Source organism: Leucopleurus acutus, assembly GCF_964270905.1.
Source record: "Leucopleurus acutus genome assembly, chromosome: 1".
Classification (NCBI taxonomy): domain Eukaryota; kingdom Metazoa; phylum Chordata; class Mammalia; order Artiodactyla; family Delphinidae; genus Leucopleurus; species Leucopleurus acutus.
Genome location: NC_139142.1, coordinates 123,242,476 through 123,257,942, shown reverse-complemented (window position 1 = coordinate 123,257,942; position 15,467 = coordinate 123,242,476). Strand labels below are relative to the sequence as shown.

At 34.0% G+C, this 15,467-nt stretch overlaps 1 protein-coding gene across 1 annotated transcript in view; it reads left to right on the top strand.

The window, feature by feature from the left end:
- The window catches only part of WDR72 (WD repeat domain 72), a gene marked incomplete at both ends in the record, with an annotated part of 189,697 nt that overhangs the window by 87,303 nt on the left and 86,927 nt on the right, over window positions 1-15,467 (top strand). The window contains one exon of the mRNA XM_082852380.1: window positions 14,621-15,438. Within this exon, the coding sequence (XP_082708506.1) occupies window positions 14,621-15,438 (818 nt within the window). The remainder of the gene's footprint in view (window positions 1-14,620; window positions 15,439-15,467) is intronic.

The following is a 15,467-nucleotide window of genomic DNA, read 5'->3' as shown; positions in this document are numbered from 1 at the left end:
CATCCATCTATCTGAAGTAGAGTTCATTAGTGGTTCAAGAACAGACAAATAGATAAATGGAAAAGAAAAGAAGAGTTCAGGAATGAGGATGTATATAAATCATAATTTGCTCTTTGGAAAAGATGGCACTTAAAATCATAGAGGAAAGTAAATAAGTGGCTTTTGTATAATTGAGAGTAATTTCTGGGAAAAATATAAAATTATATCCTACTGTCTACCTTTAACAAAAATAAACTTAAGATGAATAAAAGTTTTAAACATAGAAACAGATTACTAGACGAAAATACGTAATAATATTTTTAGTAATTGTGAAGGGCCTAAGAGTGGGAAAATTCTCTAAATATATGTGAAAAAACTTACAGTTTTACTATTTAAATGTTAAAAATCATATTGCAAAAACCCCAAAGATCTATAAATTTAAAGTCTAATGATACTTGAAAAATATTTGTAATATATTCAACAGATAATCAATATCTTTACATACAAAGGGGCTCTTACCATTTGATAAGGAAAAGATAAATAATAAAATAGGAAATGGGGCAAATATTAACACTTAAATCACAGAAAAATCTAAAAATAGTCATTAAGTTTTTCTCACTAAAAAATATCAATGCATATTTTTATAATCAAATTAGTAATTTCTTAAAAAGTGATGAACTCTTTAATGACATGATGAAATAATTACTCATTTTTGGTTCAAGTGTGTTTTGAAACAACCTTGCTGGAGCATAGTCTAACAATTTAACCAACATTTTAAAGGCACATATTTTTCACCCTGAAATTCCATTTCAAAGAATTTTTTAAAGAACCTGAAATGTGTTCTATGATTTTAGGCACAGGTATGTTCAAAGAAGGCATAGAAAACAGTGGTTTTCATTTGTAATCTATGGAGAAATGGCTTACTTGGGGAACACTTTGTGCTCTTCCAAACAACCCGAAATTCTGCATCAATAAGATTTTGAGGAGTCATAGTTCAAAGTCAGGGCAATGACATCCAAGTATGCCAAGACCCAAGAGTAGGGGCACCCTAACTGAAGCTCTGGGTAGACAGAAACCCACTGACTGGAGGCAATCTGTTAGGAAGCAAGTTGACTCTTGACTGATCCTGTAATTAGGTGCTTAAATGGGCTAGTGTTGTGAGGCACTTATTTTTCACTTAGGCGACAGTTTCTTAAATGAATTCCTCTGGTCACAAAGATGGGCTTGTGGAAATGTGCAGGACTAACACCTGAGGGCTGAATCCCAAGTTACCAGAAACAAAGGCATACTTAATTATTTTTAAACTGTGCTGGCTTTTATTTGTTATTTTTCAAGAAGACCTGGAATAACATCTTAATCATTATGTTTTGGTATTGAGTAGTTACTAGAGGGAGGATGCCTTGAAATAAGTATGCTTGCCCTCAATGTTTACATGACTTGGCTGACCTGCACTTTTAGACTCAATGAAGTCTTCTGTAAAAGACCTCATGTTTTATGAACTCTTAACGGAACAAATTCCTGTTGGTATAATGCACTGAGGTTGAGGCACGCTCAGCTATTTAGAGGTTGGAGTGGGTGACAATAATGGTATTGATACTTATACATATGATGAAGACAAAAGGTAAATGTTGAAAAAGAAATTAAAATGTCATAAAAGAAATCCAAGGAAGGCAAGATTACTGCTGGAAGAGGATATTAGAAAAAGTTTGTGTAGGGAAATCTCTTGGGGAAATGAGCTTTTGTTAGGGGTAGAATTTCTGTAGATGGGTGTTAGGGCATTCCCAGCATGAGAAGAGGCACAGAGGCAAAGAAATCAAAAAAGCTAAAAAGCCAAAACTAGCTACTAACAGCAGAAGAATCAGGCAGCAGTGCCAAGCACAGTTTGCAAATAGGAAAGAAGGTTGGGGGAGAATTTCAGTGAGATGAACTAGACTGCGAGGTGCATGCTTCAGGGACCGTTGGTCTTGCTCACCACTGAGTCTTCCACATATGGCACAGTGCCTGGCATGTAGTAAATGCTTAGTAAACATCTGATAGATGAATGAATGAATCATTAATGAAAAGTGAAGGAGGGAACATGGTATGAGAGGCATTGAAGGAGGACTTCAGAGAAGGAAAATATGATATTCAGATTTAAGCCTGGTTCACTGGAAGAATGTTGCTGCCAGGGATGTCAGGAGATGAAGTGGACTATCTTAGTGAGGAGACTAGTACTGCAGTACAGATCCAGTTAGGAGAATCTGCTCCTCCAGATTTAATTTAATTTAATGGTTTAAAAGTTTTAATGTAGTTAGTCTGGATATTCAGTTTAAATATATAGTTACTTAATTTAAAAGATTTTCTTGTATTTGCTATTACAATCACATATTGTAATTAATTGTGTTTTGGTATGGTAGATCAGGTTATAATTGAATTTTACAAACATTTTCAACTTAATTTCTATAACTCCATGCTGACAGTGAAATAGCTTTAACTGAGATGTTGACATAGAAAACTTTCACCTTTATTGACAAAAAGTATGATTAAAAATTGAATGACATGCCACTTCACTCAAGACTTTAATAAAAGTTTTATACAGAATAAGTAATAGTAAAGTGTAACTTAAAGCCAGGCCACTGATGTGGCCATATACTTATTAACAGTAGTTTTCTAATATACCTCTACTGCATTTTAAATACAATCACCGTACTTTCCTAATATTTCTAATAAATGCTTTCTCATTTATTCATTTTCTTTTTTTCTTTCATAGCTCCTTATTCATTTTTGTGAATATTATTCCTTCAATTTCTCTTTGATGATTTTTTTTTCAGTCCATTCTAAAGCACTGATTTCATCTGGAGTAAGTATATATCTCAGCTTTTATTTTTTAGCTATTAGATTTTCAGTGTTTTGGAATTTTGGTTTATAGACTCATTTCTAGAGCAATTTTCTTGTGTTTTTCTCATTTTGGTGTATTTTATTTTCCTCCCTCCCTCTATACTCAGCTGATATTCTCTGTTGGTTTTACTGTTGCGTCTGTCTACCTTTTCAAGGTCCTCAGTCCAGAATAAGGCCTGGACCATACTGATACTAAGTATATTTCTGTCTAATTAGGGAATGAGCTTGTGGGTTGATTTAGTTACAAGTTAAAATTGTTCTAGGTCAGCTACCCTCCATAGTGACGTTAACCTCAGGGGCTAAACTCTAAAGCCTGGCACCTGCTTAAAGGCCTGTGACTTCACTTCCACACTCAGCACTTTGTGTTTCTGTCCCATTTTGGCCCTCGAAGATGTCTATTTTGTTTTTGAGCTTGTCTAAGCCTTTTAACATTTCTTTTAAAAAATATTTCATCCATCACTGTTATCCATTTGGAAGAAATAATTTGCTCCAAAGTCTAAACTTTGCCATCTTGACTAGAAGTCAACTGATATTTTCAAAACCTCTAGGATTTGTTAGTTTGTCATAAAACAGAAGTAGTTAATTAAACTTAAAAGCTTTTGCACAGCAAAGGAAACCATAAACAAAATAAAAAGACAACCCTCAGAATGGGAGAAAATATTTGCAAATGAAGCAACTGACAAGTGATTAATCTCCAAAATATACAAGCAGCTCAATATCAAAACAACAAACAACCCAGTCCAAAAACTGGGCAGAAGACCTAAATAGACATTTCTCCAAAGCAGACATACAGATGGCCAACAAACACATGAAAAGATGCTCAACATCACTAATTATTAGAGAAATGCAAATCAAAACTACAATGAGGTATCACCTCACACTGGTCAGAATGGCCATCATCAAAAATTCTAGAAACAATAAATGCTAGAGAAGGTGTGGAGAAAAGGAAACCCTCCTACACTGTTGGTGGGAATGTAAATTGGTACAGCCACTATGGAGGTTACTTAAAAAAGTAAAAATGGAGCTACCATATGACCCAGCAATCCCACTCCTAGGCTTATACCTGGAGAAAACCATAATTTGAAAGGAAGCATGCACCCCGATGTTCACTGCAGCACTATTTACAATAGGCAGGACATGGAAGCAACCTAAAGGTCCATCAACAGAGGAATGGATAAAGAAGATGTGGTACATATATACAACGGAATATTACTCAGCCATAAAAAGGAATGAAATAATGACATTCCTTAGACATGGATCAACCTAGCAACTGTCATACAGAGTTACGTAAGTCAGAAAGAGAAAAACAAATAGGGTATAATATCACTTATATATGGAATCTAAAAAAATGGTAGAGATGAACTTATTTGCAAAGCAAAAATAGAGTCACAGACATAAAGAGCAAACTTATGGTTACCAAAGGGGGAACGGGGGGATGAATTGGGAGATTGGGACTGACATATATACACTGCTATGTATAAAATAGATAACTAATGAGAATCTACTGTATGGCACAGGGAACTCTGTGCAATGCTCCATGGTGACCTAAATGGGAAGGAAATCTAAAAAAGAGGGGATATATGTATACATATGACTGATGTACTTTGCTGTACAGCAAGAAACTAACACAACATTGTAAAGCAACTATACTCCAATAAAAATTAATTTAAAAAAAAGTAGCTATCTGAAGTTTTTAGTAGCAAAGATGTAGGCAGCTACTGTAATTTCCTTTTGTATCCATGTACTGTATTCTCTGCTTTTTGTGGCACGAGTTTTAAAGATAACTTCTTATATAATATATTAGGTATATTAGGTCATAAATTCATCTACGTTGCAGAGTTGTTTCTCAGAAAATTTCCTACTTCAAGAAATTGTGTTACCTTTTCTGTAAATTTACCATGTTTGTTAATCATCATGTAATTTCTCAGTGGTAGTGTTCAATACACAGATACCACATTTCCCCCCAACCCCCATCATCTGTGCCATCCTTACTTGAAAAACTCCCATTGTCACAAATCTTTTGATGTGGATACTTTCCCTTGAGTATAGATACATTTTCTAGAATTCCTAATCTTTTTTCTGGCATGAACTACACTTGCAATGCATCAACTGTGACTTCCAGTTTTTTGCTTATTTAAAGAATAGGAAGAATTTAGAAAATTACAGAGTAACCAGAGTGCTGAATCTTTGTATATTTTTATGATTATTTTCTGATCTGCTACATGGCTTCATCCATACCTAGTTAAAAAGAAGTTGTTAGAGTGACTCATCACCATAGAGTCATTCAGATGTCAGGGAGGAAGAAAACTTTCCTGTACCCTTCTAGGTTCTTCTGGCTGGTCTAAGAGTTAAATTGACATGAGACAGATTAACAGGAGAAAATCAAATTTAATTTTATACTTATGGGAATCCCACATACATGAGAGGGTTAGAGATAGAAAGGTAAAATGAGGTATATATGACATCCTGAGCTAAGGAAGGGGATAGGAGTCTGGGGCTTTCAAGGACAGGAGGGTCATTCACAGGATGATAAGCAGAAGAGCACATGTATGGGTAATTAGACGTTTGCCTTGACATATAGATGGAGCCACTTAGATAAAATCTATCTCTGGTTATAACTCTTTTCTGGGAAAAATCCCCAACTTAAATTCTTCTAGCTAGTTAAGGGAGGGGCAGTAGTTCCTCTTGAACCCTCAGGGTCTGGATTACCTTTAGTTCAAAATAATCCTCATGCAAAAGTAATACATTTTGGGGAGGCTAATTCTGAACCTCTATACAGATTACTAAACTTTGTTTTCTCAGGGGCTACATTTTACATGCAGAATTCCCCAATTTTTATATAACTTACTAAATTACGCAATTAAAGTTATAAGCCTGGGAAAGAATATTGAGAACACAAAGGTGAAAGTACCGACAAGCAAACATCATAGTTCCTGTGATTAGAAGGCAGAAAGTAGAACATAGCCTACCAGTGGTCAGGAGGATTGCAAAGTATGGGTTAATCTGTTGAGTTAGCTGTTAAAAAGGTCCAAAAAATTTTTTTACTTTAAACTAAAAATAAAGTTATAATTATTAAAATGTGATTTATATTATATTTAACAAAATTTAGATTATGATTGTAATTATATACTACTTCTTTAGAACAAATCATATGTTTTGTTTTGTGTATTTTTTTAAATTAAACTGTATGGTACATAATATGTTACATTTTACTTCATGTTTGAATTTTATATTGAATAATATAGAGTTATTTTAGAAAACCATTTAAAAGATAATCAAGTGAAAACAAAAACCAAAACAAAACAAAAAGATAATCAAGTGTTTCACAGGCCTCTCTTATATATTTTATGTTACAAGTTTGTCATTTGAAGCATCTGAATTAATTTTCTCTTCTTCAATTGTTAACTGGTCTTCTCTGCTGGATTCTTATTAGTCAATGACAATGGGTCTGACTCAGATAGTTCCAACATCCCTGTCTGGATTTAGTGTAATCCTGCATTTTTAACAGTATTTGCTATTTACTTTGCAATTGGATTGCATTATTTGATAATCAGTCAGAACCTGACTGATGGATGTTAGAAAGGGAGGAGTGTTTGGGTACTAATTTTATAAATGATCAGCTCATTAGTAAATATTTTCATATAATGATTACTTTTTCTTCCTTATACATCTCAGTGAATATGGTGTTTCATAAAATGAATGCTTAGCTAATGAGGACCCTCTGTATATCTTAGAAACAATAAATAAAAAAACATTATTCCATTCTTTGAAAAACTCAAGTTGATAATATCATCTGAAGAATAGATAGAAAAAAACAGACTTGAGAATCCTGACTTGGCTATTTACCAAACGGGTAACTTTGAACAAATCACTTTACTTCTCTGTCCCTCATTTTCCCTTGTGTAAGGGGAAGGGGTCAGATTAAATCATTTCTAAATTCTTCTTGCTCTAACAAAACTAAATATCTAAAATATTTGCCAGTTATAATCTATATGTTTTCTCACTTAGGATTTAAATGTTTGTACTAGGTATTATTGCACAAAAATCACAAGAGTGAGCAGGTGAGTGTAATTTTAAGCATCAGTTTTACCAGCATTTTGTATCTGTGGTAGGTTGGGCAGGTCAGATTCTTTCAAAACAAACTCAGTGGGGGATTCAATTTATTTTCAGGAAGAAGTTTTATCAGAACATGTTGTTAGACAGTGTATTTCCACCTTCAAAGACAGAAGGTAAAAACAGTCTTTTTAAACCATTTTGTCTTTCTGAATCAGATAGGAAAAGAAGAGGCACAACTGAACACAGTAAGATGAAGAAAAAAATAAGTGAATAGACATTTTTTTTTATAAAGATATTAGACTTATACCTTCACACCTTTTACATTGTTTTCCTCCAAACGTTTGGGTCTTTTTTTGGTTTTCTTTTTTACATGTATACTGGGCTGTTGAGAGTTTGAATTTTGTGTTGTTAACTTTAGTTTTACCTGTCATTTATTCTGGGTTCTTGCTGATAGTAGAGGAATAATTTCTGCCTGCTGGCCATCTGGGATTCTACTTGTAGACTTTCTGACTCAGTAGCTTTTCCCCAAATCTGTGTACTTCAGACAAAGAGCTCAGCTCTGTGTGCCTCTTTCTACTCCCCACCGGCTGTTTAGAGCATTCACATGTAGATATATCAGTACCATTTTACTCCCCAGCCTCACAAAGTTCAGAGGTTGGAATGGACCATTGTTCTTTAGTGCCACCCTCTTGCTGTCCTGATTGTAAGCCATACCTCCACTCTTGCCTCAACCTGAATGTCAGAGAGTGAGACTAAACATGATGTGAAGTTGGGGAAAAAACCAGCACCTTCTGATGTATGCAAAACCTGGACAGTACATTTTGGGGAAGTATCTGCCAAGCAATCAGAGAGCATTCTATAAACAACATGTAAACTAATAACTTAAAATTTATATTTAGCCCTCACATTTTTGCAGTGACATAGACTGAATGAAATACTCTTGTATTTAATTATTTATTCTAGACTTTTTATTGTAATCAGATTGGTGAATGTTTCTAAAACACTCCTGTTATAATGATGGTTTACATACACTTTATCATTCTAAAAGTAATATAATTACATTTCTATTTCTACACAACATCATTCAGTCATGATTTAGCAGGTTACTGTTAATAGAATTCTTCTCTGAGTAATATATTGTATATAGGTAACATATAAATATAAATAAGTTTAAGAATTACCGTAACCTTTGCTACACATTACTAAAAGTTATGTATTGCCCAGTTCATGATATGTTAAAACCCAGGAATTACTATTATAGGTATTTATTTGCTTTCTATGTTACTTATGTCTAAAACAATGGTAAATATTGTTTTTCAAATCCTTTGGTGATGTGACTTTAAAAATATACTATTTCTTAAAAGATTTTAAAATGCTCAAACAATGATCACTGGCTAGCATTATAACATTTAATCATTTTAGTACATTCAAATATAACAATGGTTTATACATATTGTCCAATGGACTTATTTCCAAATGGAAGCCAACTCTGTTGTATGTTAAATAAATTTGGAATAACATTTGTGATTTGAAAATATTGTAAAACATCCAGTTGCTCCTGAGGCTTAAGGTGATCACATTTAGGGACAGAAATTTAGGATTTTTTGTTTATGGCAGTACAATGGGCCTATTGTGGTGGTGTGGATCTCAAAATAAGAAGATGAGACCAGACCAGGGGATGTGTATACTGCTAGAATCATTGCTGTGATTTTTGAGTGGCCCAGTAACTGAGGAGGTCTAGCTGTTGTGTCCAGAGAATATTATTGCTTAGGGAAGTGGAAGTGCACAGGAGGGCAAAACCCTGTCTTCAGCCTGCTTCATTAACCCCTAATTCAAAAGAAACTATGGCTATAGTTTGTGAATAGGTGACTTCCTTGCTTAATACCCTTCAAGGGTCATAACTGCTCTTTGAGTAAATTTGAAACTCAACAGTTTGCAGGGCTTCAGTGTAATCTGGCTCCTGTCCTGTCTGTCTCATTCTGTAATACATTCCCGTACTCTACTCTGTAGACAAACTAAGATTGTCACAGTGCATGATCCCTACATACCTTCTCACTCCTCTTCCAGCCATCACTCTAGGGGGCTTCCCATTCTCTTCCCTTTGCCTGGAATACTTGGCCTCTCACTTTTCTTCAGTTCATTTCTCCCTTATCTTTCAGATCTCAGTTTGGTGTCACTTCTGCTTAGACTCCTACTTGCATCTTTCAGGCTGAGATGCCTTCTTCAGCTCTTTCTAGTTTCCTATATTTTTGCTTATACTGCCCTCATCTAAGCTATGTGGTTAGTGCCTGGCACATTTGTCTCTCCCCTCTGAGTGTAAAGAATGTGAGCTGCATCCATGCAGATGCTGGGTCTTGTTCTGTATTGGGTGGATAGCTTCTCACACCATGTTCTACTTAATACATACTCAGCAAGGACCTCTTGAATGACAGCTGAATGAAAGAAAACCAGGCATAAACCCAAAGGATGGACTGGGAATGGTAACCTTCAAGAACATGAAGTAGCATCTCAATTAGGGAAGATGATACTCAATATTTTTAAGACTCTTGATACATATTATCACAATAGTTTTGAAAAATGTTAAGGACATCTAGATCTTATCAGAGCTCACCTTGAAATGATCACTCAACAGTTTGGGATACACTACTTTTTGTTTGTTACAAATCTGTGAAAATTCTAGCTAATTTAAGGGATCAAAACTGGTATAGTATATAAAATTTTATACTTGTTTCCTTTTTATTGGGACAAATGGTTTAAAAACTATTCCCCTCTGTGATATTTTTTAAATCTCCTTTTCTCATTTTTTCTCTTGAGTATATGGCTAATTAATTTTTGTGAGTTCTTTAAATATCTAAAATATTAGCCTTTGATCATTTATGCTGTAATTGTTTTTCTTACACTTTTAAGTTTAACCTGATTAATGCATTTTTTTAGAGGTACCTGTTAAAAATATTTAGATAGCCATATCTATTATTAATATTTTCTCTGTCAATTTGTATTACTTTTTTTAAAACAGCTTTTGTTTTGTATGGTAAAATATAAATTTTTGTAGGAGTTTTAAAAATAGATATAATCAGGAGTCATAAGAAATCTGCAGTTTTGTAAAAAATCAAACTGTACTTTTCAAATCTAGATATTTTCTATCGACAATATATGTGAAGTTCTTGCTGTGACATTATGTATTTTATAAAGGACTCTTTTTAATATCTACTTAATATTTTAATGTGTGCATATACCATAATGTTTTAGCCAAATCTCTATTATGGAACATTTACTTTCAGCTTATTGATACAGAAAATTTAACAATGAGCATTCTTTTTCATATAATTTTGTGCATCTTTGTAATTTTACCCCAGGATAAATTATTTTTAGAAGAATTTCTGCATCCAAGGGTATATAATAGTTTAAGGTTATTGATACATTTTGCTAATTGCCTTCCATGAAAGAGATACCAGCTTACACCCATCACGCAGTGTGTGAGAGTGCCCATTTTCTTGCTCCATTATCAAAACTGAGTATTTTAATTTTTACTGTTCTTTACAAACCCAATTTCTGTCTCTTTGTAGGCTAATAGTCTGAACAACAGCACTGATTAATTCTCTAAAAGTAGTGAATAAAGTATTTTAAAATTCATCCTTAAAAATAATACATGTTAGTTTAAATGAAATTTAAGGCAACTCTTAGAGGTGAAAAACAAAATGAGAACACAAATCCAGACAGGAGAGAGAAAGCTGAAAGACCATTTGCTAGTCTCTGGGTTCTCTCAGCTTTGGTTTTAACTGTGACACATGTAATTAGAGGTAATTAGAGGGAATGTCCAGGCCCAGTGTATTGATGGGAAGTTAGGTTGGAGGAAATTGCGTAAATCCGTTATTCTCTAAGAGCTGTATATGCAGTGAAAAAGTGAACCAAGGTGAGGGATATATTCCACAAATGGAGATAATAAATATTTTTCTGTTGGTTTTAGCCCAAGATGGATGGGGGAAAGTAGGTTTGCCTGAAAATTGACAACCATAACCTAACTTCACACAGATTGAGGGTTAGGATTCACATCACTTGCAAGAAATGAAAAACTCTTAAGGTAAAATTTTTATTTAAATAGGGACCTGCTGGTGGTACCCCTGAGTACCTGGCAGTCAAAAATACAAATACTCTCTTGAAGAATGCATCTTTAACCCATGTCTCAAAGGATTCTCACCAATAATGTTTCACACATACACACACACACTTACAAAACATATAAGGAAACAGGAAAGCATCAGCAAAATAAAAAAGAGTCATATTCACAAGGATTTCAAAAATTGGAACTATAGATACAGAATGCAAAATAAGTATGCTTAAAGAAATAAAAGAAGGCTTGAAAAATGTAAGTAAGAAATAACTGACTAAAAAATGACCAATTTGTCAAATAAAACTTCTAGAAATGAAAAATGTAAAAGTTGAAATTTGAAAATCCATGGATAAGTTAAATGACACGATAGAGACAGGGGGGAAGAAAACTGGCAAATCAGAAGAAATTTTGAAGTGACTGCCCAGCATGTGACACAGAGAGACAAAGAGATGAAAAACATGAAAGGGGATAGAGTGACAAATAGCTAATCAGAGTTCCATAAGGGGATAATAGGATAGAGAGAGAAGATATTCAAAAAGACAAGTCTGAGAACTTCACAAAATTAACGAAGGATAGGAATACTCAGATACAATGTAAGAAAGATTGGGGGAAAACATACACACCTAGAAGAATCACAGTGATTCTGTGATTCTATGCAGAATATTAAAGACAAGATCTAAAAAGCAGCAGAGAGAAAGGCCAGATGGAGTGACAGACTATCAGCTCTCTATGTGACATGTCAAACACATCAAAGGAAACCAGAAGACTGCAGAATAATGCCTTAAAATTGCTGTGAGAGAATAAGTTAAAATAGTATACTCAGCGAAACTATCTCCTAAGAAAAACATGATTCCGTTGAGAGGATGAACAAAGTCAAAGTTGATTCTTTGAAAAGAAAATAAAAACTGAGAAACTTCTGGCAAGAAAGAAACAAAAGCAACAAAAATAATGTCAGAAATGAAAAAGGACCCATAGTTATAGGTGTTACAGAAAGTTTAAAAATTATAGGCAAATAATATAAACATCATTTTGAACAATTATAAAACTATCAAAAGAAATTAAGCACTATCTAAATAAGTGGGAGATATAATCCGGAATTTGATAAACATCCTCAAATTTATATAAAGAAGTAAAAGAACAGGATAGGAGAAACTACCCAATCACCTCTTAAAGTCTTTTCATGAAGCTGTTATACAATGGAGTATTGTGCAGTCATAGATAAATTGATTTATGTCCCAGGGAACAGAGATCAGTGAGAAAAGGACAAATTCACAAATAACGTTGGAATAATTGAATGTCAAAATTTTAAAAAACATGAAAATTATTCCCAATTGGGAACCAAACACAAATATGAAAGAGAAAAGTATGAAAGAATTAAAAAGTTGTGTGGAACTTTAAATTTTGGGAAAAAAATAGGTAAATAATTTTATATCCTCTGGATACCTATAATTTTTAAAGTAAATATTTCATAAATTTGATAGCATTAAAATAGGAATTCAGTGTTCATCGTAAAACACTATTAAAAATAGAGAAACGACAGGCCACAAATAGAGAGAAGTATTTGGACCACATAACCAACAAAAGATTACCTCTAGAATGAATGTATAACCCTAAAAATCAATAAGGAAAAGACAAACGAAAGTTTATAGAAGCCATAGGCAGACACTTTATAAACAAATGTGAAAAGATAAAGAAATATTGCAATGATAATTAATGGTAATAATTAAAAAAAAGAAAATTAAAACTACAAGGGATACCATCTTATATCCCCATATTGACAAAAATGAGATCCTGTATTAATAAGGATGTGGAGCATGGAAACTCTTTATACTACTGAGACTACTGAGTAGTCTCTACTGAGACTTATAAATTGATACAATTATTTGGGAAAATCTAACAGAGTTGAAGTTGTGCGTATCCTATGAATTATCAGTGTCACTCTAGAAAGTTTTGCAGATGTGCACCAGAAGAAAGTCTTCACCAGAAGAATATTCACTGTGCCTTTTTTTCTTTTTGTAATACTAAATCTTGAAGATAATTTAAATATCCATTTAAATGAATAAACTGTAGTTATCATATAGTATAATACTTTATAGTGGTAAAAATGAAAGAACTACAGCTGTAATCATCAACAAATATGAATCTCACAATCGCAAAATTCAGCATAAATAAAGCAAATCATGGAAAATTATAAGCAGCATAATTATATTTTTATGAAAATTGAGAACATGCAGAATCAAATAGATTAATTAGGAATAGATATTTAAGATTAGGACACTAAATGAAAGCAAAGAAATCATAAACATGGAATTCAAGATAGTATTTAACCTCTGACAGTAGGCAGGGGTATTGAATCAGAGCAGGTTCTATTTCTTTTTTTTTTTTTTTTTTTGTGGTACGCGGGCCTCTCACTGTTGTGGCCTCTCCCGTTGCGGAGCACAGGCTCCGGACGCGCAGGCTCAGCGGCCATGGCTCACGGGCCCAGCCGCTCCGCGGCATGTGGGATCTTCCCGGACCGGGGCACGAACCCGTGTCCCCTGCATCGGCAGGCGGACTCTCAACCACTGCGCCACCAGGGAAGCCCAGCAGGCGGATTCTTAACCACTGTGCCACCAGAGAAGTCCCATAGTTTTACAAAAAGGATTTTTTCCGGCCTAATAGAACACATTTTCCCCCAAAAATATAGTCGTACACCATCATTTAAATATATTTGGATGATATTCCATTGTATATATATACTAATTGTTCATTCAACAAATATTTATAATACTGTATAGTAATAATAATACTGTATAGTAGCATTATTTTATAGGCATTGGGAACAAAGGGATGCACAAAACACCAGGGGTGGAGTTTGAATGATGCTGGGGAAGATATACAGTAAACAAATAAATATTTCATATAATATAAGGTAATAATTAGTACTATGAAGAAAAAAAAGCAAGGAATAAGACAGAGAGTAATAGGTTGGCATGAGAGTATATGGTACTCAAGTAAGGCACCCTAAATGAACAGGAACATAACTGAATTGTGGGAGCCCACCATGCCAGTATCTAGGGCAAAATCATCTCAGAGAAAGAACAAATGCAAGTCCACAAGGCGAGCCTTTAAAATAAAAAAAAAGCAATTTGATACTGGTTCACATTTAGGTTACTTCCAATTATTAAAAATTTTAAACAGATTTCGAGAGACCATTTTTGTTAAAAGACTTCTTAAATTACTGCAGGTGCTCTAACTGCTCTTCTCAATTTTCATACCCACTTTTCCCCTATTGTATGTTTTCATGGCTATACTGATAAGAAGATATGAAAGTGTATCTGGAAGAAAGTTAATCTGATGCCATCTTACTCTATAGGCCTAATTCATATTTTTTAGAGGAAAAAATGAAAGTTTTAGAAAGGAAAAGTTTTTCAAAAAAATTAGAATATAGAATGTTGAATTTAGAAGGGAATTTTTATAGCTAAGGCAAAAAATTAAAATGCCTTGGGTTGTGTTGCTACCTAATTTCTTTTTATGCCATTTTAATATCATGGAACTTTTAATAAAATCACTTAAAAATAAGAACTTTGACACATAAATTTTTAAAATCTCCCTTAGGTCGCTGATGCCAAGTGTTTCTCAGGACCTTTTAATGTCTTGCCTGTGAAGACAAAATGGAGTAACATTGGTTTTCATATCCTTCTATTTGATCTGGAAAACCTTGTTGAACTTTTGCTGCCAACTCCAATCTGTGACGTTGACCCTTCCAATTCATTCTATGGCAGTGAGATCCTGAGAAGAGCCAAAAGCACAGTAGAGAAGAAAACACTGACACTGAAAAGAAATAAAACTGCCTGTGGTCCTCTCTCAGTGGAGGCACAAGCCAAGCCTGTTAGTGAAAGCCCAGTCCAAGGAGAAAATACCATGAAGTTATCAGAAGAAAATGATGGCATTAAAAGGCAGAAGAAAATAAAGAGCTCCAAAAAGATGCACCCTAAGCAATCTAGAAAAGTCAATGCCAACCTCACAATAGACACAGCTAAATTGCTCCTATCTTGCCTTTTGCCATGGGGAGTGGATAAAGAATTAGACAATCTTTGCATTAAGCATCTCAATATTTTAAAGCTTCAGGGTCCCGTTTCTTTAGGACTTGCTTCAAATGAAGATCACTTCTCATTGATGCTGCCAGGTTGGGATTTATGCAATGCTGAAATGAAAAAAGACTATTCAAAAGTAAATTTGTTTTCCAGAAAAGTTTTGGACTTGTCAAATAAATACACTTCCACTCTTCCAAATCAGGCTGGGATGCCAAGAAGACTGGAAAATAATTCTGATTCTTTGCAAGAGCCAAACACTATCTTTTACTTATTGAGCAAACTATTTTTAGTTAATAAGTTAGTTAACATGCCTTTAGAACTGGCATGTGGAATTGACAGGTAAGACATGCTTAGAGATTTTGACTATT